The 26,612-nt window shown below is 36.5% G+C and overlaps 1 protein-coding gene across 4 annotated transcripts in view; it reads left to right on the top strand.

The window, feature by feature from the left end:
- The window catches only part of OPA1 (OPA1 mitochondrial dynamin like GTPase), a 56,108-nt gene that overhangs the window by 14,737 nt on the left and 14,759 nt on the right, over positions 1–26,612 (top strand). For all 4 annotated transcript variants that reach the window (XM_054074298.1, XM_054074297.1, XM_054074295.1 and 1 more), the window contains 22 exons: positions 498–551; positions 1,205–1,309; positions 2,338–2,424; positions 3,356–3,469; positions 3,795–3,875; positions 4,264–4,338; positions 4,650–4,721; positions 4,853–4,952; positions 5,462–5,592; positions 6,127–6,199; positions 6,291–6,363; positions 7,020–7,135; positions 7,741–7,805; positions 8,402–8,478; positions 11,230–11,395; positions 11,921–12,073; positions 12,684–12,792; positions 13,411–13,490; positions 14,622–14,762; positions 16,076–16,192; positions 17,454–17,547; positions 18,856–18,966. In XM_054074298.1, the coding sequence (XP_053930273.1) occupies positions 498–551; positions 1,205–1,309; positions 2,338–2,424; positions 3,356–3,469; positions 3,795–3,875; positions 4,264–4,338; positions 4,650–4,721; positions 4,853–4,952; positions 5,462–5,592; positions 6,127–6,199; positions 6,291–6,363; positions 7,020–7,135; positions 7,741–7,805; positions 8,402–8,478; positions 11,230–11,395; positions 11,921–12,073; positions 12,684–12,792; positions 13,411–13,490; positions 14,622–14,762; positions 16,076–16,192; positions 17,454–17,547; positions 18,856–18,966 (2,194 nt within the window). The remainder of the gene's footprint in view (positions 1–497; positions 552–1,204; positions 1,310–2,337; positions 2,425–3,355; positions 3,470–3,794; positions 3,876–4,263; positions 4,339–4,649; positions 4,722–4,852; positions 4,953–5,461; positions 5,593–6,126; positions 6,200–6,290; positions 6,364–7,019; positions 7,136–7,740; positions 7,806–8,401; positions 8,479–11,229; positions 11,396–11,920; positions 12,074–12,683; positions 12,793–13,410; positions 13,491–14,621; positions 14,763–16,075; positions 16,193–17,453; positions 17,548–18,855; positions 18,967–26,612) is intronic.

Genomic DNA, 26,612 nt, shown 5'->3' with positions numbered 1-26,612 from the left:
TGAAAAACAAATATGAAACAAGAATCCCCTTGAAGATTCAGAACTAGTGAATACTCACCAGAAAGTAATTTCTCTATCAAGCAAGTGTTTTAATTATTGTATCCCATTAAGATCATGCTAATTCAGGAAACAAACGTATGAGGTCCTGTAAGTTTGAGTACTAAAATTACATTCAGGACAGTGGCCAGAAAACAATGAGCAGCATATAGAATTTTGTTTTTTCCTGGGCCTGCTTTCCTAGTATTAAGTCTTGAAGGGTTCATTTTTGCATTTGCATGTACTGGAATTCAGACACCTTTTGATGTGATCCTCCTGGTTGCAGATGGAACTTTCCATCAGTGTTAAATCTCCAGTGCTATGTGAGGAATCTTACTTGCTCTAAAATGCATGTAAAGTCGATTATCTTCTGTGGAATGAAGCTTTCAGTTTGTGATTTGGTTGCTTGCAGTGAATAAACTAAACAATGTGTTAGTAGCCGTGATTCTTTTTCTCTGTAGGTTTCTGACAAAGAGAAGATTGATCAACTTCAAGAAGAACTTTTACGCACTCAGGTAGTTTTTCTGAGTTCTTGATGACTTAAGTAGAGGTTTATGTGCAGCAGACTCAGACATACTAGACAAAACCACCGGAAATATAAGATATTTGGTAAAAATGCACTGGGTTTTTCTGCCTTTTGAGTTTATCAATACGGAGTTGAATGTTGGGGCAGACCAAAGGTCAGTCTAGTCTAGTCTGTCTTGGACAGTGACAAACAGTACAAGAGGGGAGTGTAACAATAGGGCAAATGTGTAATCATATTTTCTAAAAATACGTTCCTTGCCTTCAATGCTATCTATTCGTGAAATGTGAAGTTAGCCCAAGGATGTTGCCTAAATACAATGGTGATATGCTGGGTTTTATGCATGCTAGTAACATTCTATAGTTCTCTTCTATAACTTCAGTGCTACTGTCTTTTGATACCTTGTGTGTTTAAATGGCACATTTTCTTCAGAAAGGAGATTAGTTTACTTATTAAGGAGTTGCATTTTAATCCTTTAATGTAAGAAACATAATTTCTAGTAAAGAAGCTTTTAAGTGCTTTTACTGTGCATGTGTTTATATATTTTCAAGACTAGCCTGAAAGATAATGTTTTTCATAGGTAAAACTTATGTGAGTGCACTCTTTTCATAATTACAAGAGTATATTTGTATGGCTGTTTTGTAGCTCAAATACCAAAGAATGCTTGAACGATTAGAGAAGGAGAACAAAGAATTAAGAAAACTGGTGCTGCAAAGAGATGACAAGGGAATTCATCAGAGGAAGTTAAAGGTACTTGCTTGTTACAAATCAGCATAGAAATATAATTACAGTGTATTTTACATTATGCTATTCTGAAATTTATTTGTTAATTCATATATGAATTTTTATCATTTGTTATAAGTTATCTATGTTATTTTTTTGACATGTTAAAGGTTTTATGCATTCTTTTTCTTTTGAACTATATAACTTTTGGAAATTACTTCAGTTAAAGGGCACAAAGGGATTACCAGGTCTAATGAAATAATTTACCTAAGTAATTGGGAAATATGTATTTATTTTTTTGATATATCTTCACTGTACATGCTAATAAATACCCAGTTTTTCTTATACGCACCATATAATAGGTTTATGATTTGTTATGGGTCTTACTGAGGTAGGAAAGTTATTAGGTCAGGAGACATCTTTTAATGACCCTGTATAAATCAGGGAGGTGGAACTAAGTGTGTTTTTCCTCATCTGCCAACATTCTGAATGTACTAAAACCAGACATTTTCTGTGTCTGTATCACTTGCTGATCAGTATGGATCTTCCACTTTTCTGTGGAAACTGGAAGATAAGGAGTTCTTATTTGTACAGAATGAGGTTGATAGCTCTGTAGCCTTATTAATGCTTGCTATTCATCAAGCTGAAAATGTAAGTCTAAGTGTTTAACAGAAGAAACTTAGTTCAGCTTCTTGACCTTGAAAGCACTGAAGTCTCAGCACTGTTGTTCTCTTATGTTCATAAACATCTTGCTGAGAGCTCTTATGTTCATAACCATGAGAGAACAACAGTGCTGAGACTTCAGCACAGTCGTTTATGAATGTAAGAGCTCTCAAAAAGATGCATCTGTAGCTGTAGGAATGGCTTTACTTAATATTGTACTTCTTAAAATGGAGATCTGCGCTGCAGTGTAGACAATTTAGATTTCAAAACATCTGGTGAGAATAAACGCATTTTTACTGTGAAGATGACTTCACAGAATGTACAGATGAAGTAGTGTGAAATCCAGTCTTTGTTCTGCTAATTGGCTGTGTTTTCTCTCTGTATTTTTTTAGAAATCTTTGATTGATATGTATTCTGAAGTACTTGACATCCTGTCTGATTATGATGCCAGTTATAACACTCAAGATCACTTACCTCGAGTAAGTAGATAAACTATTCAAGGTTTTTTTTACTGAAACACCATTCTTATAATTTAATTATATTTATTTATTTCATTACATTTAATTACTTCTGGAATAATCCAGAGCTATTGGCAGGCCCTTTTTTTTTGTAAATCCAGAGATTTTGTGTAAGACATTCTCCCATCTTAAATGCGACAAGAATTTTGAGAATAACCAGTGTAACTATGTTAAGCCTGTCTTGGCTCATAGATAAAACCCTGTCTAGATCCAAATATTGCTATTTTGCTCAGCCTTTCATTTTAAATTACTTCAGTGAGGGCACCCCAGCCTTCTCAGCATTTTAAAATGACTGTTGTTTCCTGTTGTGTGCCAGCAGAGCTGAGAAGGTAAGGTGTCCTGGCTAACTGCCTGCAGTAGTTCTGCTGTTGGAGGGGTGAGCGCGAGCAGGGCTTTGACTAGCCTGGCTGTTGGTGTAGGGCAGAGCCAGGAACGCTTCCTGCTTGCATGACCACCTGTAGTAGTGGTGGCTTCTACAGGACACCTGTAAGATGGGGGAATGATAGCAGCTATGTCAGAATTTGGCCTTCTCCAGGCAGAAGCAGCATCTACCAGATGAGCAGTCCTCAGTATTTCACTTGCTGAAATGATTTCGTACAAAGAGAGAACTGCCTGCCACAAGAACAGCAAGCCCTTTCTTTCCCCATTGGGTGACGAGGGAGGTTAGGCCTGTAGGGTGCTTTGTGGACTGTCCTGTCTTAAGCACAGGTCAGGTGTTTTGCATGGCTAAAAGTTAGTATGTCTTCAAGGATTCCATATTTAAACCAATGTATTTATTGTCCTACATAATACAGCCAGTGTTGCTACAGACTAACATCTTTTTAGTCATCTATTGTCTAAGCTTCTGAAATGTCCTGCCGAAAGCCAATGGCTGTTTACGCTTTCACTTAAGGTGGTGGTGGTTGGAGATCAGAGTGCAGGAAAAACCAGTGTGTTAGAAATGATCGCCCAAGCCCGCATATTCCCTCGAGGGTCTGGGGAGATGATGACACGATCCCCTGTTAAGGTAAGAAATATCATAATTGCTGAATCAGCATTTGCCATATTGTTCTCCCTCTGATTATGCCATTGATTGAAGTATATGTGAACATTGGTTTATAAAATAGCCTCTAAGCAAGTGAGTTGTTAGACCTACAGAAGTTTTGTCACTGACTATATATGATCCATATATACTATCAGACTAGTAGTAGGTCCTACTATAAGTAGTTCTACACCTGCACTAAATAAGCCTTATGTATAGTTATATGTCTGCAGTGTACATATGCTTTGTACTTATCGTGTTCCTGTGTTAGATTTACCATACTTGCTTATATAAGGCTTTTACCATTTAGGTAACCCTTAGTGAAGGTCCTCACCATGTGGCTTTATTCAAAGACAGCTCTCGGGAGTTTGATCTGACCAAGGAAGAGGATGTAAGTATAAAGAAGTGACTGGAGGCTAATGTGTCTTTTATTAGTTCTAGAAAAAAGTCTTTGAGCTGTTAGCCCCTGTTTAATTGAACTGAAATATGTTTAGTGGGGCAAGACATTACATTCAATATTAAATTATCGCTTAGCATGATTTTTGCCTGGCACTGAAGTAGATAAAGCATAGGAAGAGCTCTTATGCCAAGACATTTTTTGAAGTATGGAGGGGTCTGCAGGTACTGTGTCATTTACCCAACTTAGTTATTCTACATGCGTTTGAGATAGCGTTTCTAAACACAGACCTTAATCTCTAAACTTTATTTATATTGGTGATCTTTCTTCTATCACAATTATAAGGAGTTTTATATTTGATATTTTGCTTTTCTCAAAACAGCTTGCAGCTTTGAGAAATGAAATAGAAATCAGAATGAGAAACAGTGTGAAGGAAGGGTGCACTGTTAGCACTGAGGTAAGATTTGTGGAATACTTAATGCCAAAAAAAACAGTATCTTTTGTAGGTAATTTTCTGATAGGAGACTGGTGAATTGAATTTGTGCGTACTTAATATTTTACTCTTTATATAGTGCAAAATATTATTTGGACTGTTAAAATTAGATTTGTATCACAACTATGTGCGTGTAAAATTGGATTTCCTATTTAAAGGTAATGGCTGTTGGTGGTATAAAACATTTATATGTAAATACATGTTTGTATGTGTGTTTGTAATTACATACAAAGTAGATGTGTGTATAAATCTTTAATCTCAATTTTACTTCACAGACAATCTCCTTAAGTGTGAAAGGTCCTGGTTTGCAGAGAATGGTATTGGTCGATTTACCTGGAGTCATTAGTGTAAGTAGACAATAAATAAATCCTTAAGACATGTAAGTGAGCAAATATTAGTGGTGAGAATGTTAGCTGTTTTTCACATCTTCCTGTCTTCTTTTTTCCTTCAAATATATATCACCATATGCATATTAAAGACTGTGACATCAGGTATGGCTCCAGATACGAAGGAAACTATATTTAGCATCAGCAAGGCCTACATGCAGAATCCTAATGCCATCATCCTTTGTATTCAAGGTAATAAGAGTCTAGATGGTTATCCAACAGACAGGATTTTTTTATTCTTTAATTGTAATTCTTTGTTACTCTGGGTCTCTTTTGATCATGTGTTTTTTCATTTCTGTTAATCTGTATAGTGTACAAAACAGCATGCCATGTAATGTCTACTTATAAATTAAGGCACATTGGAATCTGTGACAAAAATTATTTTTTATGAGTGTCTATCATTAAAAAAAAGTGGTAAAATTAAAATTTAAGATTTCTTAAAAAATGTTTTTAGAGGCAACAGACAGTGACAGAGTTTAATATTTTGAGCAAGCTGGTACTTGTTCAAAACCTATAGAGCAAACTTTTTTTAGTGATACTGGGAGCAAAGCGAATTTTCACTTTGTGTACCCAGAATTGAATGTAAGTATGATTTATTGGTTTTAATTTGTAGCATGAAACTTTTTTGATACCTACTATTCAGTACTGTATGCTAGAGTACATAGTCCCTAAAATATAACTTTGGTTTCCTTTATTTTTAGATGGATCAGTGGATGCAGAACGCAGCATTGTCACAGACTTAGTCAGCCAAATGGATCCTCAAGGAAAAAGGACAATTTTTGTGTTGACTAAAGTTGATCTTGCTGAGAAAAACGTGGCTAGCCCAAGCAGGGTGAGTTGAAACTATTTTTCTCATATTATGATGGCTAAAGTCATATATGGAAAAATATTTGAGATCCTGCCAGAAATATTGAACTTCAGCTGCCTGTTGTAGATGTTTTCGAGTGCTTATTTCTGTGTTTCTTTTGGAGGGGGGATGAGAAGGGACGGTGTATGTTGTTTTAGTATCTTTGTTGTAGTATCTTAGGCTTTGCTTTTAGTGATCAGCTGTGTGACTTTAGTCACAGCTTGGTTACAGCTTGATGTAATACTGGCTTGTTTCATGCAAGCTTCATTTCCTGAGAAGGCTTTAGTGTATTCCGAGGTGGGCTCTTTCACTTTATTTTGTATTTTGCTATGTTATGCCTTACTTGATTTGTGCCTTTTTATTTTTTTCTTTTAAATATCAGTGGAACTCATAGTGCATGACAAACTGTTCCTTATAGTCTATGCGTAGATAACAACTAGAACTGTCTAAAACTGCACTGAAGAAAATAATGTCTCTGTGTAAAGTTAACCATGTTTTTTTCATCTTTTATTTTCATAGATCCAACAAATAATTGAAGGCAAACTCTTCCCAATGAAAGCTTTGGGTTATTTTGCAGTTGTTACTGGAAAAGGTAGAGAGAGCTCTGGCTCTGCTTATTTTGTCCTTAATAGCAGAGAAAGCTGTCTAAATGGAACTGTTGCAGCACTCTTTTCTCTCTCCAGGAAACAGCAGTGAAAGTATTGAGTCTATTAAAGAATACGAAGAGGAATTTTTTCAAAACTCAAAGCTGTTAAAGTACGTTGCTATTTATTCCTTAAACTAAAATGAGCCTGTTTTGGTAAATGCTATCATCATTTTTTTTGTGTTAAACTTAAAAAAAAAATAAAAAAAATAATAAAAAAAGGGGATATTGCAGTGTGAAGACACTCTTTGAGACTTAATCTGCTTAATTTAAGTATCTCGTTAGGCACCCAAGTTAGCCTGATTTCCTGATGCTCACTGTAGCTCTCTGGAAAGAGGCAGGGGTTGATTCCATTGCAGTCTGAGCCCCTCTTCAGAGATTTCTTGTTGTGACAACAATGTTCTATTCAAAGAGATAGCTTGTATGTTCTACTGGAAGTTGATTAAGCAGAGTTTTGATTTCATAGGCTTGTATTTCTCAGGAAGGTGAGCTTTATGGTTTTGGGACTGCAGTGCGTGCACTGCAACTTCTAGAATAAGAATTTATTTGTGCTGGATTTTTGTAGTTTTGATTTTTTTTTTTTCCCCCCGCTTTCTTTGGTGATTATCTGCATTGAATATTTTGGAGGAAAAGACTGAAGTTTGAGCTAGGTGCACGTTAACATATTACTGTCTGCTATAAACAGCAAAACTTTTTTGCAAGGAGAAAATGAGGGCCTGAAAGCACAGGTGCATGTAAAAGAATTTCCTTTAGCTGTCTTTCTTTACAGGACATGTATGCTGAAGGCACACCAGGTAACAACAAAGAACTTAAGTCTTGCTGTGTCAGATTGCTTTTGGAAAATGGTGAGAGAGTCAGTGGAGCAGCAAGCAGATGCTTTTAAAGGTATACATCTTTTCAAAAACAAAGTGAAATAGCAACTTGTTATTGTTAAATAGTTCTTCCAAATACATATAATACTGTTTTGAGCATGTTTGGGCAGTTGTGTTTTATATATTTTAAGATCACCCTTTCTCATGAACTAGTAATTGCCCTACTTAATCTTCACCAAAACACAGTAGAAAACCAATTCATGGTATGGAGGATCCACTTGCTCTGCAAGCGAATGGAGTAAATAAGTATGAATAACAAAAATATAGGGTTTTTTGCAGGCAAAACAGTTTTTCCACGAGATTTGGATGTTAAGTGCCTTCCTGTATAAAATACCATCTGATCAGCCAGGGCAGGACTAGTTTGTACAGAGTGGGGAGTTGAGTGAGTCTCTTTTCATTACATTTTTTTTCAATGCTTCAGTCCTGCAAGTTGCAGACAGAATGTCCAAGCATAGACAGCAAAAAACTTTGCTCATTTGCAAAGGCACTTAAAGTTCCTGGAGTGTTTGTAATAAGCAGGATTTGTGGCAATTTTGGGAGCTGCAGTACTTTTAAGATAGTTGTGAAACATGCATAAATAATTTAAAAGATTAAGGCCTTGTTTCTGTTTTTTTGCAGCTACACGTTTCAATCTTGAGACTGAATGGAAGAACAATTACCCTCGGTTACGAGAGCTTGATAGGGTAAATTACACTATTGCTTTAAATTGTTTCCTACGAAGTATTGAAGATCATGGATTACAATTTGTCATTTAATCTCATTTGTAAAGATTTCTTAAGGTTAACATAACTTACAGACATTTTAAAATGTGAGGACAGCATAAAACCTTCTAGGGGAAGAAAATACTGAGCTCTGTTTTATAAAAGTGTGCTTCAAAATTGTGATACTTTAACACCTAGTAAGTTCTTCACTGACGTAACTTGCCTGCAGGAATTGGTCAGTGTTTCTTTAAGGTCATGACAGAACTGGCAAAGAGAAATTACATTCCCTGGTCTTTGTTACAGAGTAACAAAACAGTTATGAGCCCATTCTCTAATTCTTTTATAGGGATCCTGACTATTCAAATGCTATGCCTGGCCAGAGGCATGCAAGAGATGGGTGGGAAGATGTGTGGTAAACCAGGGTAGCTTATGACAAGCGCATTCATTGTCCAGAACATGACCAGAAGGTATCATTTTAGACTTAAAGGCTGTAAGAAAAAGGTTTTTTTACTTTTGGATGGAAATATGATCAAACTATACTTAAAATCTTATTATTTTGTGTTTTTCCTTTTGCACAGAATGAACTCTTTGAAAAAGCAAAGAATGAGATTCTTGATGAAGTCATAAGTTTGACTCAGGTCACACCAAAGCACTGGTATGGTAGTTTTTTTACTTATTAAGTAGTAGAATTTTGCCTTTAAAGAGAGAGTTTTAAGTAAACAGAATTCTCAGATGTAAATAAGGAACTGTTTTTCTTAGGACAATGTATTATTATGTCCTTTGGCCCCGTGGAAGTAGTCTGTTTGTGTATTACTCAGAATTGGCAAATATTGTATAATCCCTCAACAAAACGTATGTCAGGTTTGTGTTTTGTTCTGGTTTTATACAGTAAAATGAACAATAAGTATTCTTCAAACTGAAAAGGAATAGTCATAACAGATGTGTTTCCAGATGTGTATTTGAGGTATGAATCAATAATTACTCTTAACTTGATGTTTGGGGATTTTCATTGTGCATATCAAAATAATATATATATGACGTTTGAAAAAGTTTTGTATCTCTGAATAAAAAAAACTACAAGTTCAGAGATTTGTGGCTGTAAAAAGAGCTGATCTGGATATTTGAGAATTTCATCCTACGTGTGGATCTCCTTGGTTTCCTAAACCAAGTAGTACTGTACTATGCTGCCCTGCTTCTTTGCAAGGCAGACACAGGGGTGTGAGAGAGAGCTTAGCCTAAGTATCCTAACAGTGTAGGATCACTGCTTCGTAAAGCCACTGTAGATGCAGACTGAGAGCAGAATAGCCAATGTACAGATTACTTTGACAGCCTGTACCACAACTGAGAACCACAAAAAGATTTCTTTAATGCTTTTGCCTTCAGCAACCTGAATTGACCTGTTACTTGGTCATATATTTAAAACCAGGATGAAATGTGATTCTTAGGCAGAATGATTCTGGGCATATGCACATGCTCAGAGAAAGTGTATTCTAGGTAGTATTTTATTCTGAAGTTATGTTCTAGTCCAAATGTAATGCATGCTTGCGATTTTGGTGTTTGCTGCTGTTCGCTGTGTAATACATGCTGAAGTGCCCTGGCTCATGTCAAGTCTGCTTCATTTTGTGTTGTGTATTGAGTGGGTGTGTAACATGAATGTTTCTGTGCATTTCTTTAGAAAGTTAAAATGTGGTGATGATTCTAGTTTTATAATACTTAATGAGCTGTAAAGTAGAACTGGAAACGTAAGTCTTGAAAAAATGCTGATGTTAGCCATTATACACAGCCTAAAACCAGCATTTGATGAATGTAAATGTTTCTATCATGTTAAAATTTCCTTTCCCTCTAATTAAGTTTGATTGGATTAGGCAAATCAAAAGCATACTTTTATTGACATGTCAGTAAAGAAGGAATGAGATTGCATTTGTTCTTAATCAGAGGAATGCCCTTCTCCTACAGTGCATTTGTAAGTGGTAAAATCCATAGTAGACTGTTTCCAGCACACCATTTAAGTGAAATTAATGTGCCGTGTCCCCAGTTCTTTTAATGGTGATCAAGAATGATCAATACTTGATCTTTGTTTGAATGCTATCCAAACAATCCTAGTTCAAATGAAGCTTCTTGGGGAAAACACTTTCTAATTTTACTGGTGTCAATATTGCTTTTTATTTATAGTGAATCTTTTCAACATGTAAATTTTTGAGTTCCTTTTAATTTTTTATAAATAATTTTACTAGTCTAAACATGCGAAAGATCGGTTCCAGCAGTAGTAAATCTGTTGGCTTTGATCCCTATTTAAACTGGTACGTCAGAGGGACAGCTTTGAAATTTTCAAATCTCAAAGAAGGATGCTTTAAACACAAGAGAAATTTTCAGTTATGCTGTTGTTGAAACGGGAGGAGGAGTGGTACATCAGAGATGGCCCAGTTAGAGCAGTGGCATTATCAGGGAAGAAGCTTGTGTCCTAAACCTCAGCCCATTTGGAAGAAAAGGGCTTAAGTGAATCTGAGTGTCTTGTACCAATGAAAAAAGGCAGTTTTTATTTTTCAGCTCTTAGCTCTGACCATTCTACCAAGTCTGTCATTCATGACCTATTGGTAAACTGATACAGCATGCAGAGCTAGCATAAAATTAACCTGTCAGAAAGCACAGCCTCTATTAGAGATTCTGGCGGGAGCAGGAGGAGTATGACTGCCTCTGTGCGTTTGGGTGGCGTGTTACACTGGCTCAGCTGAGTTGTCTCACTGCAGCTGCAAAGTTTCCTGTGTGAGTTTATTGTAATTAAACGTGTTAGCTACATTGTTTCCATTGTTGTTTCTTGAAACTTATTGTAAATGGGAAACTGGTACATAGTTTTACAGTGACATGAAGTATATTTGTAAATGAGTGTCAATATACACTTGGGTACAAGGTTGGACTTCTTAACTTACTTCATTGTTTTTCAAATCTGTGAACAATCAATGAAGGTTCCAGATGGAAACCTACAGCATGTTCCAACAAACAAATCTGAATACTAAACAAATAAAAGCCATATAGTTTTTGAGGACTGTGGACTTTTTAGTCAAATAATTTCAGTACTTTACAGTCTGCTCCCTTTTGTTCTCCCACCTGCCACGTGTATGCAAGTGTATAACTGCATGGTGTAATTAAAGGATGGAAGGAATTGTTGTGCAGTGGTAGCCATAAGAGTTATAGAGGCCAACTTCTGGAGCATCTTTGCTGCTAAAAACATTGTGTAATTTTGTCCTCAGTTCCGAGCAGATCTCGCTTGAAGTTGTGTCCCGATGTTGGAGAGTATTTCCTGTATTCTATAGTCTTGGGGTTTTTTCAGTGTTTCTAACATTTAGTGCTTACCTGTTAGGCACTTCTGTATTGGAAGCTTTCATATGTGTTACAACTTCCATTTTAGGGAGGAGATTCTTCAGAAAACTTTGTGGGAAAGGGTATCTACTCATGTGATTGAGAATATCTACCTTCCAGCAGCACAGACTATGAACTCTGGGACATTTAACACCACTGTGGACATCAAACTGAAGCAGTGGACTGACAAGCAACTGCCTAATAAAGCAGTAGAGGTAAGAATTTAGTTTTTTTAAAAAAGTAAAAGAAAAATATCAGTGCAAAGCCTGTTAAATGAAAGCGTAGTTTCAGAGAAGTAAAGTGGTGGTTTGAAGGGCTGACTACAGTTCGTCTGATTGGCTTACATGTCAGAAAAGGCTAGCAAGATTTTGGTGTTGAGAAGCATATACAGCAGGAACGTTTTATTTTGCTTCTGGTGATTTTTCCCTATTGGAGACCAAAAACCCCTCCAGGGGGTTAAAAACAAACCCTTCAAGCTAGATATATTCTTACTTAATAGATGTATATCATTTTAACAGAATTCCACTTGTTACAGTATAGCAAAGCAAAGTTAGTGTTGACTTTTAGTAAGGGATAAGGCAGCAAAGGAAAAGTTAATGACTTCCTCTTATGCTTGTATGTAGTTTTTTCAGAAAGCATACAAGTGTTCATACTTGCAAGAGTAGTCATAAATGTTTCTTTGCCAGCTGGTGGATGGTATAATGATCCCTTTCAGTAGGTGTTTTTTGCTAACTTTCTAGGTGGCATGGGAGACTTTGCAAGAAGAATTTTCCCGTTTCATGACAGAACAAAAAGGAAAAGAGCACGATGATATCTTTGATAAACTGAAACAAGCTGTCAAAGAAGAAAGCATTAAACGACATAAATGGAATGAGAGAGCGGAGGATAGCTTGGTATAATGTAGTGGGTTTTTTGCATTGTTAAGTGCTTTTGAAATCTTTTTACTGAAGTTGCATATTCAGTGTGTTTGTGTCCTATTAGTGCAATCCTTAAATGATAAGGAGATGTTTCCATCTCTTCTTTTCTATATGTTTTAATTCAGTGTTTCTCAATTTCTTTTATTGTTACCTTTTGTTAACTATTGCCCTAGATAACATCTAAGAAAATTATTTTGGTTGGTTCACGACCTCCATAATCCACGGGCTGCCTGAGGACAGCCTTGTGGGAATTGTTTAGCATCAGCTCATTTGTTCTGTTAAGTGTAGACACACAAAATAAGTGATTTGTTTCCATCCTTATGGATTCTATAATCCAAAAGGATTTCATATTCTTTGCTGTATTTTTGACATAATTAATGCTAGGCTGTGGAAGACAGTCAAATTAAAGGCAGAACAAAAATGGGGTTTTGGCAGTGCTTTGAAAAGGTGCCTCTTGAAAAAGTCCTGTGTGCCCAATACATGCTGGTTTTATCAACACCAAAAAATGAGTGTGCCAGAAATATGTTTTTTCCTAAATCCTGAATGGATGATTTATTGTATGCTTAAGTGGTGTTCTGTATTGCAGCGAGTAATCCAGCACAATGCCTTAGAAGATAGGTCAATATCTGATAAACAGCAGTGGGATGCAGCTATTCATTTTATGGAAGAGACACTTCAAAGTCGTCTGAAAGACAGTGAGTTGTGTGATGTATTCTACTCTTGTGCTTTTTAATCTCTGCCAATTTTCAAATCTAGTTCACTTCACTGCAGTGCAAGCTTTTGTATCAGCACAACTGAGATAGTAATGATAGCTTAAAATGGTATTGGTATTAATAGAAATGTTTAGCAAAGTACAGCCTGAAAAGCTAGTGCTCTTCCTCTTGCAGTGAGGCAACTAAAAATAAGTAATAGTGATTTGTAGAGTCAAAAAAATTATAAACACAAGTAGAAGAACAGGACAAATTCAGGAAAAGCAGTTGGTTCATTTATGGTTATCAAGAAGCATAATCAGTTTTGATGCAAGTTGCATCCATTCAAGATGTTTGTTTGGTTTTGGGTTTTTTGCTAAATGCATTATTAGGAACCTGGCGGGCTGTCTCAGTAGAGGGATGTTATGTTTTTTTCTTTGAAGTGCCTACCTGATGGCAGTTGTTTCTTGAATTTCAGTAAAAAACATCTTGACTCACTATGGCATATCTTATCTTCATAAGCATAAAATATCCGTTCTTGATCTTCTACCTCATTTTAGAACTATAAATTTGGCTGGTTGCATCTATTTTGACTGATGTATAATATCGTGTTTCCTTTTTCAGCTGAATCTGTTATTGAAGATATGGTGGGTCCAGACTGGAAAAAGAGGTGGCTATACTGGAAAGGACGCACCAAAGAACAGGTAGGTAAAAGGGAAAAAAAATATAAAATAATTTGTAGTTGACTACCTTTAGAAAACTTTTATTATTACTCAGTAAATATTAAAAAATACCAGCCTTCTTCCCACTATTTAGATAGCAAAAAAACTTTTACTATTCATTGTTTTAAATATGACAATACAGAGAATTAAATATGCTGTTTTCATATTGCAGATACATAATGATTTCTAAACTTTTTCATTCTTCAGCTGAATTACGTACACCTTTACTACTATTCCATTGACCTTAATATTAAAGTTCTTCCAATAGAAGGAAATTGATGAAAACAGGGTGAAACTGGACCATTCTCTTTCCAAGCATGCCTTTTAAGCAGAAGTCTTTATGCAGTTTTCTGTTGTGGTCAGTTTGGATTTAGTTAGTATGTGATAGCATTATCACTAGCATTCTAGTCACAGTTGAATCTTCTGATTGTTTTTCATCCTAACCTCTCTTCTGGTTTGTTCATACCTTTCAGAAATTTATTTTGAGTTTAAGTAGCACCTTTCGTTCAGTGCCCAGAGCTGATGGGCTTTTTGTGTCACTTTTTCTAGCTTTTTCTCAAACTGAATCTTTAAAGAAGTAAGTAGAGTTATAAAAGAATATAGTAGAGAGTAATTATTTCAAGAAGGAGTTTTGCAGTCAATTCCATGCAACCAAGTATAGGAGAAAGGCAGTGACTTCACCTATCTTACTTGAATTTAATGAACAGCAACTTTAAAGGTATGAATCCATAAAGTTCTTGCTAGCTGTTAGGCAAAAATGAAGTTCTCATCAATATCACCGGTGATGTGTGAACGTGAACCCTGCTAGTTGATATTCAGGAAGCAAAAAGGAGGCTGACACCTATGATTTTATTTCCACACTTTTCCTCTTCTGTGTTTCTGTGCATAGTGAAAAGAAAAAAAAAATATGAAATTGGCAGCGAGTTATCCATTTAAAAAATACTGTATTTGAGATATCTTTGCACAAATACCCTTTTGAGTCACTTAAGCGTAATAGTAGTGTCAAAGGTATTTTCTATTCTGGCCTATGAAGCAGGTAGACTGTTTATTGAGGAGGTGCTGATGATCTCCAAGTCTATAATAATTAATTCTAAGTAATCATTCTTATCCTAGAATATTCGTAATGAAACAAAAAATGAACTAGAGAAATTAATCAAATGCAATGAAGAACATGCAGCTTATCTGGCGAATGATGAAGTGACAACTGTCAGAAAGAACCTTGAAGCAAGAGGAATAACAGTGGACCCATGTCTGGTAAGATGCAGAAATGTAACAAAACATATGGAAACCCCAGTGAACATTTGAATGTTCTTTCTACATAGCGTACAAAAGACTCCGTCTAAATACTGAATTTGTAATCCAGATGTTTCCAAATGAATTACTAAATGAATGCTTGCACGCAGTTCACAGACTTCTGTTGGCTGTCAGACAAATGCAGTACAACACTTTGGAGTCTGTCAGTTTAGAGTGAAATCAAGATCTGCTGAGCAGATTTTCTTGCCTGTATTATGACAGGGCTTGTTTTAAATTATTGTTTAGCTGTTACCTAGTAGAATCAAGGCCATTGAGTCCGTAAAAACATTAGCCATTCCTAAGCTTTTGGTGTGGTTGTATATGCAGTTTGAAGTTCGTGGGTACATTGAAGACAGGAAAATTTGTAAAAACACTTGGAAAAAGGCAGAGGTTTTAGAGTGCCCTGAGGGAATGTATTGTACATTTAAAATGTTCTTGAAAATTATTTATCTCATTGCAGTGTATGGCTTTTAATCGTAATTAGACATTTTATCTAATTTAGTGTAGCAATTTGTTTAAATGAAAATTCAAACACTAATAGATGTAGATTGTCTTTAACAGTGATTTATTTTCTGCAATAATTTTGGTTCTTTTCAACATTAACATGTGTACTTATTCAACGCACAAAAATTATTCAAATACCTGCTGCCCCTTTCCTATACAGCACTTTTTTAAAGATCTGAGTAGTGATTCACATCCTCTACCTAAGGAGACATTGCAAACTGAGTTTCCTTTCTACCTAAGTGATTGATTCTCTTAATTTTTTTCCTTCTTTTGAAGGACCATATCTATATACATATTTAATTTTGAAGAAGCGGAACATAAATAAGCCTAATTGAGAACAGTTACAAAAGTTACTTTACGTAACACCCATTAAATATTTCTTTATACTTTAATCTGGCTTAGTTGATAATTTAATGGGTACAACTCAAAATGTATTCTCAGTGTCAATGTGAAGACTGCATCATGCAGGAGAAGAACAGTTACTCCTGGTTTGTACATTATAATTTAAATGTTTTTTGTCTCCAGAGAATACTTCTAAGCATTCAGTTATGTTACAAACATGTTACATTTTTAAATGACAGTCATCTGTAATGTTTGCCTGACGTAACTAACGTCCCAGTTGAAGTGAAATGGTTGAGGAATATTTAAACATCCTTTTGTGACAATAGTGGAATTTGGACTTACACTTTAAAATTAAATGTGATCATTAAGCTATGCACAATAGTGAGTGTATGTATTTATTTAGTCAAATTTAAGTACTCTTTTCCTAGATTAAAGACACGTGGCACCAAATTTATAGAAGATATTTCCTGAAGACTGCTTTGAACCACTGCAATCTATGTCGAAGAGGCTTCTATTATTATCAGAGGCATTTTGAGGACTCAGAGGTAAATTGAAAAACAGATATACACAGGTGTTTTGCCTTAATAGTTCTCCTTTGAAAAAATAATTCTATAAATACTTTAAAATAGCCTAAATTTTGTTTTGCGTACTTTATCTTGAAATAGCTGGGGATCTTGGATATGTTTTACATGAGGTTTGTAACTGATAAAATGCCATTCTGTTGATAATTATATAAAAAGACTAGTAGGTATCAACCATGACCTAAACATCTGTCAATGCACAGTTAAAAGCAGTATTGTACAGCTACATCCTCTTATCATTTTCTCCCACTTTCCCGTTGATATTTATTTACCTCAGTGATAAGAAAAACGCAGAAAGCATTAAGGAAGTTCTATGGCTTAAGTATGGTAAATAAGTGTTTCTAGTTGGTGTGTGGAACAACATGTGATCGAAACAAAAATAAAAAACAAACAACTATGGAGCTTACAAACAGATCTTGTAAATGGCTTTCCAGTTTCGTAAACCCAAGCTTGTGCAACAAATGACAGTATGCACAAAGTCGCACAAAGAAGAGAATATGCACTTTTATCACTGTTATGTTTTTGAATCAAAAGGAAATCACTGGAAAGTTAGGGCTCCTCATTTTCTGTGTACTTCTTTTTAATGAGAAACGGTCCTGATGGAGCCAGGAATCTTTACTACTGTAGAAATACCTTTGCCTATAAGTGAGAAGAAGATCATACAGTGGAGGGTTTCATCTCTATGACACCTAACCTACTGTTCGTGTCTATTTAAGGTGTCTTAATGTGAAGTTAGTGCTCCGTCCTGCCATCCTTGCAGGCATGGAAGCTGTCTATTCTGTTGTTAACAGATACAGTCCTTGGCCCAACCCTGTCCTCAGTAGTATTTGTCAAGGAGTCACAACATGGAGTTCAGCTGTTGTCTTTCTATGCGTTTGCTATGGACAAGTGTGGTATTTCAGTGCTTATTAGGTTATACTCGCCAGCCTGCAGATAGTGTTTGTAAATTGTTCTTCTGTGATACCCCTTCTTATGGCTCTTTCTGTTGAAAATAGTAGATGTAAAGGTGATGCAGAGTATTGAAATTGGGCTGATGCAATTCTTGAGAAGTATTTTGGTGTATTTCCTTGTTACTTACAGCCATTCTAAGGGATTTTTATGTGAGATCAGAACATGTGTATGTGAGTGTACAGTTGCTGCTAAAAGTGTCAAGAGATTCTTGTAAGTAAGTGTAGGATGTTTACAGGACAGCAGGGGTCTGATGCTAAAACTTCCCTTGTTTCAGCTTGAATGTAACGATATTGTCCTCTTCTGGCGAATACAGCGAATGCTGGCAATTACAGCAAACACATTGAGACAGCAGCTTACTAACACTGAAGGTAAGGCTCATAGTGAGTTGAGGTGCTTGAAACCAAAAATTCTTTAGAAATTTTCTAATGTACCTTTAGCTCTGTGTACCTTCTATGCTTAGCGTGGCTGGCTGTTATGCCCTGGTTAGGTAATTAAAAGGTGCAAAGTAAATAGACCTTGACACTGTTTGCAAAAAAGGATTCAGTGCAAATAGAATGTCAAATAATTTAAGATATTCTCTGGTTTAAAATATTTTCAGCTTACATGATGCTGGTGGTCAATGTCTACTTCCAAGCAGAAAGAATTTCAATAAATAGTGACTATATTCTTTTTTTCTCTGATAGATATGGCTGTAGATTTTAATATTTAAATGTTTGATATAAAAATTCAATTCTAATGGGTTTCCTTAAAGGCATGCAAAATGTGCTATGTGATATCTAGCCAAGCTTATACAACAGAAACTTCTTTATAAAGCGTCATTTATGTAGCACTTGCTTATTGCCATATTATAACTAATAATGACCTTTAATCTGTAAAATAGTTTCCAATATTCTTGAAGAAATCGCAGGGAAAAGTTTGAACTTTGTCATGTGATGTACATTACCCTCCACAGAGAAGAAATTCCTTATCTGTAGAGAGCTAGGTCCTGTCTTTTCCACCCATGTGCCTCATTGACAACAGCTGGGCTGGAAGTTAGGAAGTTTCATTAGGCGGTACTCCCTCGAAGTACAAAGAGCGAAGGTATGAGTGTTAAGATGGATATAATACTGTTTTAAAGAGCTTTTTATTCCTTTTAGCCTTGTATATACAGCAGCATCCCTCTTTGTCATCAGTCCTTCAATACCACAATCTGCTGTCATCATTAATTTTTTTCCATCTTTCACTTTTAATTGACTTGGCCTTGATTTGTCTGAGGAGACTGACAGTAAAAGTTATGTTATGACTCCTTATGTTATGAAGGAGGCAGCAAGGATGCTTACAATAAAATATTTGTTGGACAGTCAGTCTCAAAGAAGAAGCTACAGGATTTAATAGACAGCAAAATAGTCTACTGATATTTTTATTTCCTCCTAAAAAAGTCATCCAAGAATATTTTATGTCAAAGAGAAAATTTCCTTTGACATTTAAACATATTTCTCAGTTTGCTGTGTTAATGGCCCAAACAAGGAGCTTCTGTTTTAGAAGTTTGCCTTTTCTGCAGCCAGGTTAGTTAGCCTGGTAACACATACTACGTCTGCCACAAACCTTTCTCGAATTTTGTCCTTCAGTCACTACAGGTGCAGAAGTCTGTACCACTCACTTTTTTTGATTGGTTTGTTGTTCTTGGTTTCTTACAGTCAGGCGCTTGGAGAAGAATGTAAAGGAAGTGCTTGAAGATTTTGCTGAGGACAATGAAAAAAAGGTGAAGCTTCTAACTGGCAAGAGGGTCCAGCTTGCAGAGGATCTTAGTAAGTACCTACTCCATGGTGTTTTGGAATGATCTTGAAATTAAGCAAATCCTGACCACTCTTCTTAAGAATATTTAATGCCATATGAGTTGTTCATGTGCTAGCATTTAATTAATATCACAAATGGAATTATTCTTAAGTATACTCAGATATTACTAGTTGAAAGGTGGCCATGGGTAGTATAGTGTGATAAAAGAATGCATACTGTGCAGTAGGTGTGAATTCACTGATGTACATATATTGCATTAGTATACTGAAAAATGTAGTTAAACCAGAGTGATATTGTAAAGGAAAGTTCTTGTTTTTCTAACTCAACGTGGTTAATCCACACCTCAGAGAGCCATCTGAGCAATTCACTGCGTCTTTTTGACTGATCTTTGAAACAGCTGGTGTGGCTGGGTAATTTTTATGATAGATTCATAACTCTCTGAACATCCTGTGTTGCTTTTGAAACCCTGTATCAAACTTCATATAGACGTTCTTTTGGAGTGGGTGGAATGTGTTCTACAAAATAAGACTTTTTCCTTTCTCTGAATATATATTCAGGTAAAACTAGTGTTAACCAGTATAGTGGGGCACAGATTATTAATGAGGAAGTTATCTCCTTGTATTAGTGAGCAGTGCTGCTTGCTTTCTTGCTGGATGTTAATTTTTTTCCTGAGCAAACGCATGTATAGAGTGAACCTTGATTATTTCACAATGAAGGTGTTGAGGCACTGACAGCACAGGTTGCCCAGGGAAGTTGTGGGTACCCCCTCTCTAGAAGTGTTCAAGACCAGGTTTGATGGAACCTTGAGCAGCGTGGTCTGGTAGGAGGTGTCCCTGCATGTGGCAGGGGAGTTGGAACTGGATGGACTTTAAGGGTCCCTTCCAACCCAAACCCTATGATTCTATGATTTTTATTTATCCTTAAATATTCCATGTTTTAAAACAAAGTAAAGGAACACTAGCAAATATGTACTTCTTAAGTTAATGTGTCTTTATTTTGTGCTGAAATTGACTTGCAATTTTTGCATTGTCAATTTCACTTCTCCAGCATCGGGAATAACCTCCCACTTCAAAGCAGTAACAGCTGGGGTCATTACTTTGTGAACTAAGACTAGACCTGTGAGAGCAGCCTGTCTGTGTTTATATAATCCTATATCTGTGTATTGGAACATATGCTTCAAGTTTGTAGTATGCATTTTGTAAATTACTGTGTAGTGAAAACACCGTCAGTGCACTGTATTTCTTTAGACTGAGAAGGTCACAGATCCCACACGCATAATTCTAAGGAAAAAATTGTTATTCTGTACAAAATGATGTATGATGACGTGTTCTGTTTTATTGTACTTAAGGGAAGTAGCACTGCTTAGCTCTGTAGTCAGATCAGCAATGTTCTCTCTACTTTCTGCATGCTTTTATTGCTAAGTGGTTATAACTTTTATGGGCAAATGACAGGAAGAAGGAATTTCTTTGCCTTTCCCTTAGTGAACAGAGTGCTTTTCTGTGGTGCAGGTTTTTTTATGCTCCTGAGACAGACTTTTATAGCACAGAGCATTGAACTCTCAGATGGCTATGCAAGTAATTTCCTTCTTACAGCATTTAGTGATGATCAGGGCTCTGCTTAAGGGGGGGAAAAAAAAAGTCATGACTCCCACAGCACACATTCATAAAGTATTTGTATTTTAATTAACAGTGGAATGGAAGGGTTCTTTTGAATCATTAAGTCCAATCTCTCTCTGTTCCAGGCAGCCGTGTTTGTGTAACCCAGTTTATTCATGTATCTTGACCTCCATCTTTAAACCAGTTAACTTGTTGGGGTTCACTATTCTTACTGAAAACGTGTTGCAGGCTGTCATTCCTCTCGTTACAAACAATCTAAACTTGTAAACATGAGGGCGAGTTTTGCTTCTTAATTGGAACTTTGGGAAGCCATGTGCCCAAGTATTTTGGTCAGTTTGTTTGCCGGAGCCAGAATAAATATTGCTTTTGATTTTTGCCCTGAGCATGGACCATGTCAGCCTCTGGATCACCGCACAGATAAACCAACCCCACCCTAAGCATTCAGGCCTGGAGGCGAGTGTGTGGCTCTTGGTTCTGGGGTGTGATAGTAGGTTTTATCTGTGTTCTACAGCCTTGAATGGTATTATAGCCCTCCATATGATTGTTCCTTGATTGCCTTTAGGCCCCGAGTTCTTGCTGCTTACCAGTGTTTACTTCTCAGGTTTTATACTAGGTATTTTGAGGAGTCTAACCAGGTCCTTCAAATGGTTACTAACTAATTACATATTTTATAATGTACTGAAGGTTATTTTTTCTTAAAAAAAAAGGCATTAAGTGTAATGTAAATATACTCCTTATCATAAATATCATAATACTTGTACAGTGAACGTTTGCTAAGTTTATGGAAATAAAGAAGCCCTGGGACTAGAGATGATGTGGGATAAAGGATCATAAGGTACAAAAAAGGGCAGTGCAGAAGATGAATAAGTGAACTGGAAAAAGTTACTTTAAAAATGTTCTAAAATGCAATCAGACGATGTCCTGTCCCTGGCAAAGAACAGGTATAATTACTTAAGGAACAGTGTCAGAACGGGTTAAGCATACAGTAGAACTTGCCCTGTAAGCACTCTCAGCATCTAACAACCTGTGGTTCCAAGGTTTCGTAATCCTGAAGTAATGTCTTTGTGATTAATAGCCATTCCTGGTTTTTTTTATCTTCCTGTGAATTTTTCTAATTGCTTTTTGAACTCATATAAACTTTGGCATCTGCAACATCCTGTGGCAATTAGTTCCAGAGTTTAACTACACATTGTGTGAAAAAGTACTTCCTTTTGTTTGTCTTTGAGCCACCTGCCAGTTCATTTGGTTCCCCTTAGTCCTTGCACTGTGAAAAACATTCAGTAATCTTTTTCTATTCATTTTTTTTGTGCCACTCATCGACTTTGTAGATGTTTAGGCTACCTGCTCTTGCTCTTGTCCTGGCTTGAAGAGTTCTCATCTGTGTAGTTGCTCCTTGCATGGACATTGTTTCAGAGCCTCAATCAGCCTTGCCACTCTCTTCCCTTTTTTTAGTCCTACTAAACACTTTTTGAGATGAAACAGCAGAACTGCACGCAATATACAGAAGGTATCTGCATTATGGATTTATACAGTTGCATTATGATGCTTTCTGGGTTTTAAACTGGTCCTTTCACAGTAATTCCCTGTAGTCCTTTCCCTTTCTTTGCCTGCTGCAGAGCATTGAGCTGTCTGTGCTGTACTATCTACTATGATTCCAGATACTTTTGTGAGAAGTAGCAGGCAGTTCAGAGCCCATCGGCCCAGTCATTTTCCATGCCGTGCTTTTAAACTGTAGGTACAATTGAGATATGTTTCTTGTTTTGCTGAGAATGGAGAAACAAGAGGAAGTTGTTGTCTTTTGGATGTCTAACTGGGTACTTCAGGCATGTTCAGCAGCTGGTAGGGACCTGTTTTCTTGCAGTTGTTAACCATCTACGTTACAGCTCTGGTGCCTTATTTATAGTGAAGTTCTTCACCAAAGTTGTGTTCAGTTGAAGAACGCACACAGGTCTTCCACTGTCTTGGATAGCCTTATCATAAACAGGAAGAACTACATTTACTTTCCGGTTGGTGCATGCGTCTTGCTCGTGTTCTTTGCTGAAGGACAGAATATTTTGATCTGAAACTTGCATTCCACACAGTGTAGTGTTTTGCTGCCTGCTTAGTTAAATCAGCGTCTTAAACATACTGTATGCTAGGTTCTGTAAGAAGTGAAATGGGGTAGAGGGAGCGAAAAGTACAATGGTAAACATCGATATTTTAATAGGAAAATTTCCACGCAAAAATTTCCACTCACATTTGTCTTGTCAGGACTGCCTTCTTTGTATTGTAGGGTTTAAGATGCTGCTTGTGTCTGGAGGGAAAATCTACTGCCTAATGATGACAAGCCAGTCCCTTCAAAAGTTTGCAACTGTGTTATGCACAGTGTGTGTAGCTGTACACAAAGCTTTTCCACTTTCTCTTTTTTTAAATAATAATTACTTTTTGTTTCTACAATACCTTATAAGAGGGATCAGTCAGTGTATGTCCTTTCGTTCTATCTGTTATCTTTTGTAGTATTTACTAGTTCATACTGTCTTCTCCTGTATTCATGTTTAACTTTGCCAAATTGACTCACTGAACATTCATGCAGGCTGCTCCCTGACACTGATTTTAATCAGTTTTAATTGTGGTTTTAAATGAGTTAGGTTTCTTCTGCAAAATTTGTTAAAACAGTAAAACTGCTGGCCTTTGCTGTGAGATTCAGGATCTTTTTCATGGCAATGCTCAAGTAGGTTGATTATGTATAAAAGATAGTTCTTTGAAGTCACACCTTCCATAGAACTGTATCTTTTTAATTGTTTTTCAGTATTGGGTAATGTACTTTTTTCGGGGAAAAAAGCATACATAGATGAAAGATTTTGATTTCAAGATAAATAATGTCTTTTCTCCTATTTTATTTTTAAAACAACTGTTAGAGTAGTAATTTCAGCAGAAATACTCCGTAGTTTTATGCAAAATTGATAACATGTGTATAAATCTTAACTTTCCGTAGACTACTTTTTTAACACGGCAGTTTCATTTAATGTTGAGCTCACAGTGAAAGGCTTCCCAGAACTACCTAATTGTTTCCAGAATTCCATGCTGCTGGACTTGCTCTTTTTATATAAAGGGCCAAAGCAAACTTCCTCAATAGTGTGAACTTTGTACGGTAATTAAGTTGTTGTACAGCTTCCCAACACAAGATGGCAATGAATGGCCTTTATAGGAGGGCTGGGAAGGATGAGCATTCAACAGAGCTGATGCCAAGCTTCTTAGTTCTGGTTACTTTTTCTTGCTTTTTGATGCAGGAGGATGGCTTAGGCAGTGGGCATTGGTTTCTTGGGTGTTAAGTTTTTTTTTTCTTCTGGGAGGGAGATGCACTTGCCCATCCTTGTCCCTTTTGTTTTCCATTCTTGGTATGACATAATTTATGAAGATTGTATGGGACGGTCACTTTTTCTCAGTTACAGTTTTTCTCAGTAGCAACTGCATAGAAAGTATTAGTTTAGTAATCTTTCTTACTAAAAAACTGCTATGAACTGAATGCTTTAATCATTTTGGAAAGGAAATGGGATCTTCCGATGTCTTATCATAATCCTAAGCTACATATATTCATATTGCAGTAGCACTTAAAACATGCTAAGTAGTGTACGTGTACATTGAATACCTAAGGTGAATCCTAGCTTCAGACAGTCCACAGGAGCTTTGTTGTCTTTTTTTGACTTCACTAGAGATGAAATTTCATATGTCCCAAGGAAATGTGTGCTCTATCTTCACTTATTTCTTCTCCTTTATTCCTTTTAAACAGCTAGACTTTGAATGTTGCAAAGGTGTTTTATGTGCACAGGATAAATACATGTAAGAACAGTATATGCAAAGCATATTTCCTAGGTCAGCATGCTATTCATCCAATATTCTGTTTCCTCACAAGTTAAAAAAGGAAAAGAAAACCCAGAACTTAATCAAATTATAAGTGAAACCATGTGCCTGTACACAGGGAGAGACATTGGCAGGAGGTAGGAAAGGACTTGTGGAATGCCTGTGGAAACTTGATCCTGAAATTACTAGGTTTGAATGTGAAGGGGTCAGCCTCCAAGTTCGTTTGTCAGTAATATTGACACCTGTACAGGTGTCATGGGCTAGCTGAGACTTTGTTCTGCACAAAAGCTTTTTGAAACTTTGGAAGGCTGAGCCCTCACATGAAGAAAAGATAGCTTAGGGCCATTTTGTTTAAATTCTGTTGTACTTTTTTTTATGAAATATAATAGTTTGCAGAACTTAATTATTTCCTTGTAAAGGCAAAAACATGTAAACTCAATAAACCAGTAGAATACTTTGAAGTTCTATATCTAAATTCATTGTTTAAAAGTCAGTGCATTAAATTCTTATACTTTCTCTTGTCTTGAATGTAAACCTTTTGCAAACTTTGTGCATAAATGATTTAGTACCATATATGCATATGCTTGCTGCTTTAGTGGAAGTAGAAAGCTACTGCTAGCTAGGGTAGACACTTCCATATGCAAGTTGCTGACTCGAGATCTGAAATTCCTGTGATGTATTTGACTAGGCTGAGTGGACTCTCATGTCTGCTGTGTGTAACAAACTGATTTAAATCCAAGCGAATCTCCTTTTTGTTATGCATTTATGCAAAGTTGGGGATAAAGTCTGTGAGCAGTACTTTGCAGATAATCACTTGCTCTGTGGTTACATTTTCTTTTCTTTAATTGCTGTTAGCTGCAGAATTAAAATGTTCTGTGAAACTAATCCTAAACTGTGGTCATTATTGTAGTCTAATTAAATTTCAGTCCCTTGAGATGACTATTGTGATGTGACCTCTGTCCTACATAACAGTGTTGATGACGTGCTCCATAAAATCATGCTTTGACTTGGCTTTCTAAAGCCTTTGCTTCCATTTTCTCTTCCATTATTACGCATTATTATACTTTTTCAGAAGGTCACAGAATTTCATAAGGGACAAAGCTCAGCTGTAGGGGAAAAGATCTTCTCTCAAATAAGCAAATCTTAGGTAATTTTGCCCTAGAACCTAGAGGCAGACAAAGCAACTCAAAAGGCAGTGGTTAATAGTCCTTAAATCAATTAAGGTGCTTGTTCAGAACCAACCTGGATTTAAATGTTTACAAGAGACAAGAAAAAGCAGTATAATTTGGAAGGTATTTGAATGTAGATCCCAAATATCACTACTGCTGCTCAAAGACAGACATGGGAAAGAGGACAGAATTCTAGGAAATACAAACAGAGGAATAATTTTAGGATCTGCAGAATTACAGTGATTTTGTGCTCTCATTTCTTCAGCAATATTTGAGTTTTAGAAGCTTCGGAAGTAAGAATGTCGGCACTTCATAGTTGCAAGGCATTTCACAGAAGTGGCAGCAGTCTTGCTTTGCTCTTTTCAGCTGGCCATAGCAGCGAGGAGCACCTAGTGATCATCTGATCTTGAGTTGGCAGAATGTTACACCAGGAGATGTTGTGGCCTTCTAGCCAGACAAAAGCAGAGTGGCCACTTCCCTCTGGGAATCACAGAACAGATCTCCAGCTTCTGATAAGCATGTGAAAGGTAGCTGCTGTCTTTGCAGTCCCCTGCCAGTAGCTTCTCCTAGCATGTTCATATGGCCTGCATCTTATCAGAGGCTGAATGTCACTTAGAGCATGTTCATTTCTGCCCAAGTATCAATCAAAGCACTCTTGTGGGCCTTCTGTGTCTTATGAGTTCAAGCTTGTGCTGGTGTTGCCAGCATGCTGGTGGCAGTGTGGCTCCTGTTGCCTTTGAGCTCTGTAAAGGTCCTGATGCGCAGGAAGTCAAGGGGCAACATGCTTGAGATCGGTCTGTGTGGCAGGTCTTCAATTTCCCCTACCTTTTGCATGTGAAGGAGTAAACAACAATGTATCCTGTTATTTTTAGTAGATTTGCTAGCTTTCCAGTACTCTGTTAGAATGCAAGTTAATTAGTTTTGCATGATTATTGGTTTTTTAATTCCATGTAAATAATTTATGAAATTAACCCAAACAAGCGTGCTTTGAAATGAAGGACACTGGTCGAATGTTTATGTTCTTTTTCTTTC

The sequence above is a fragment of the Cuculus canorus genome, chromosome 9, assembly GCF_017976375.1.
Source record: "Cuculus canorus isolate bCucCan1 chromosome 9, bCucCan1.pri, whole genome shotgun sequence".
NCBI lineage: Eukaryota > Metazoa > Chordata > Aves > Cuculiformes > Cuculidae > Cuculus > Cuculus canorus.
This window is presented reverse-complemented; position numbering and strand designations above follow the sequence as displayed.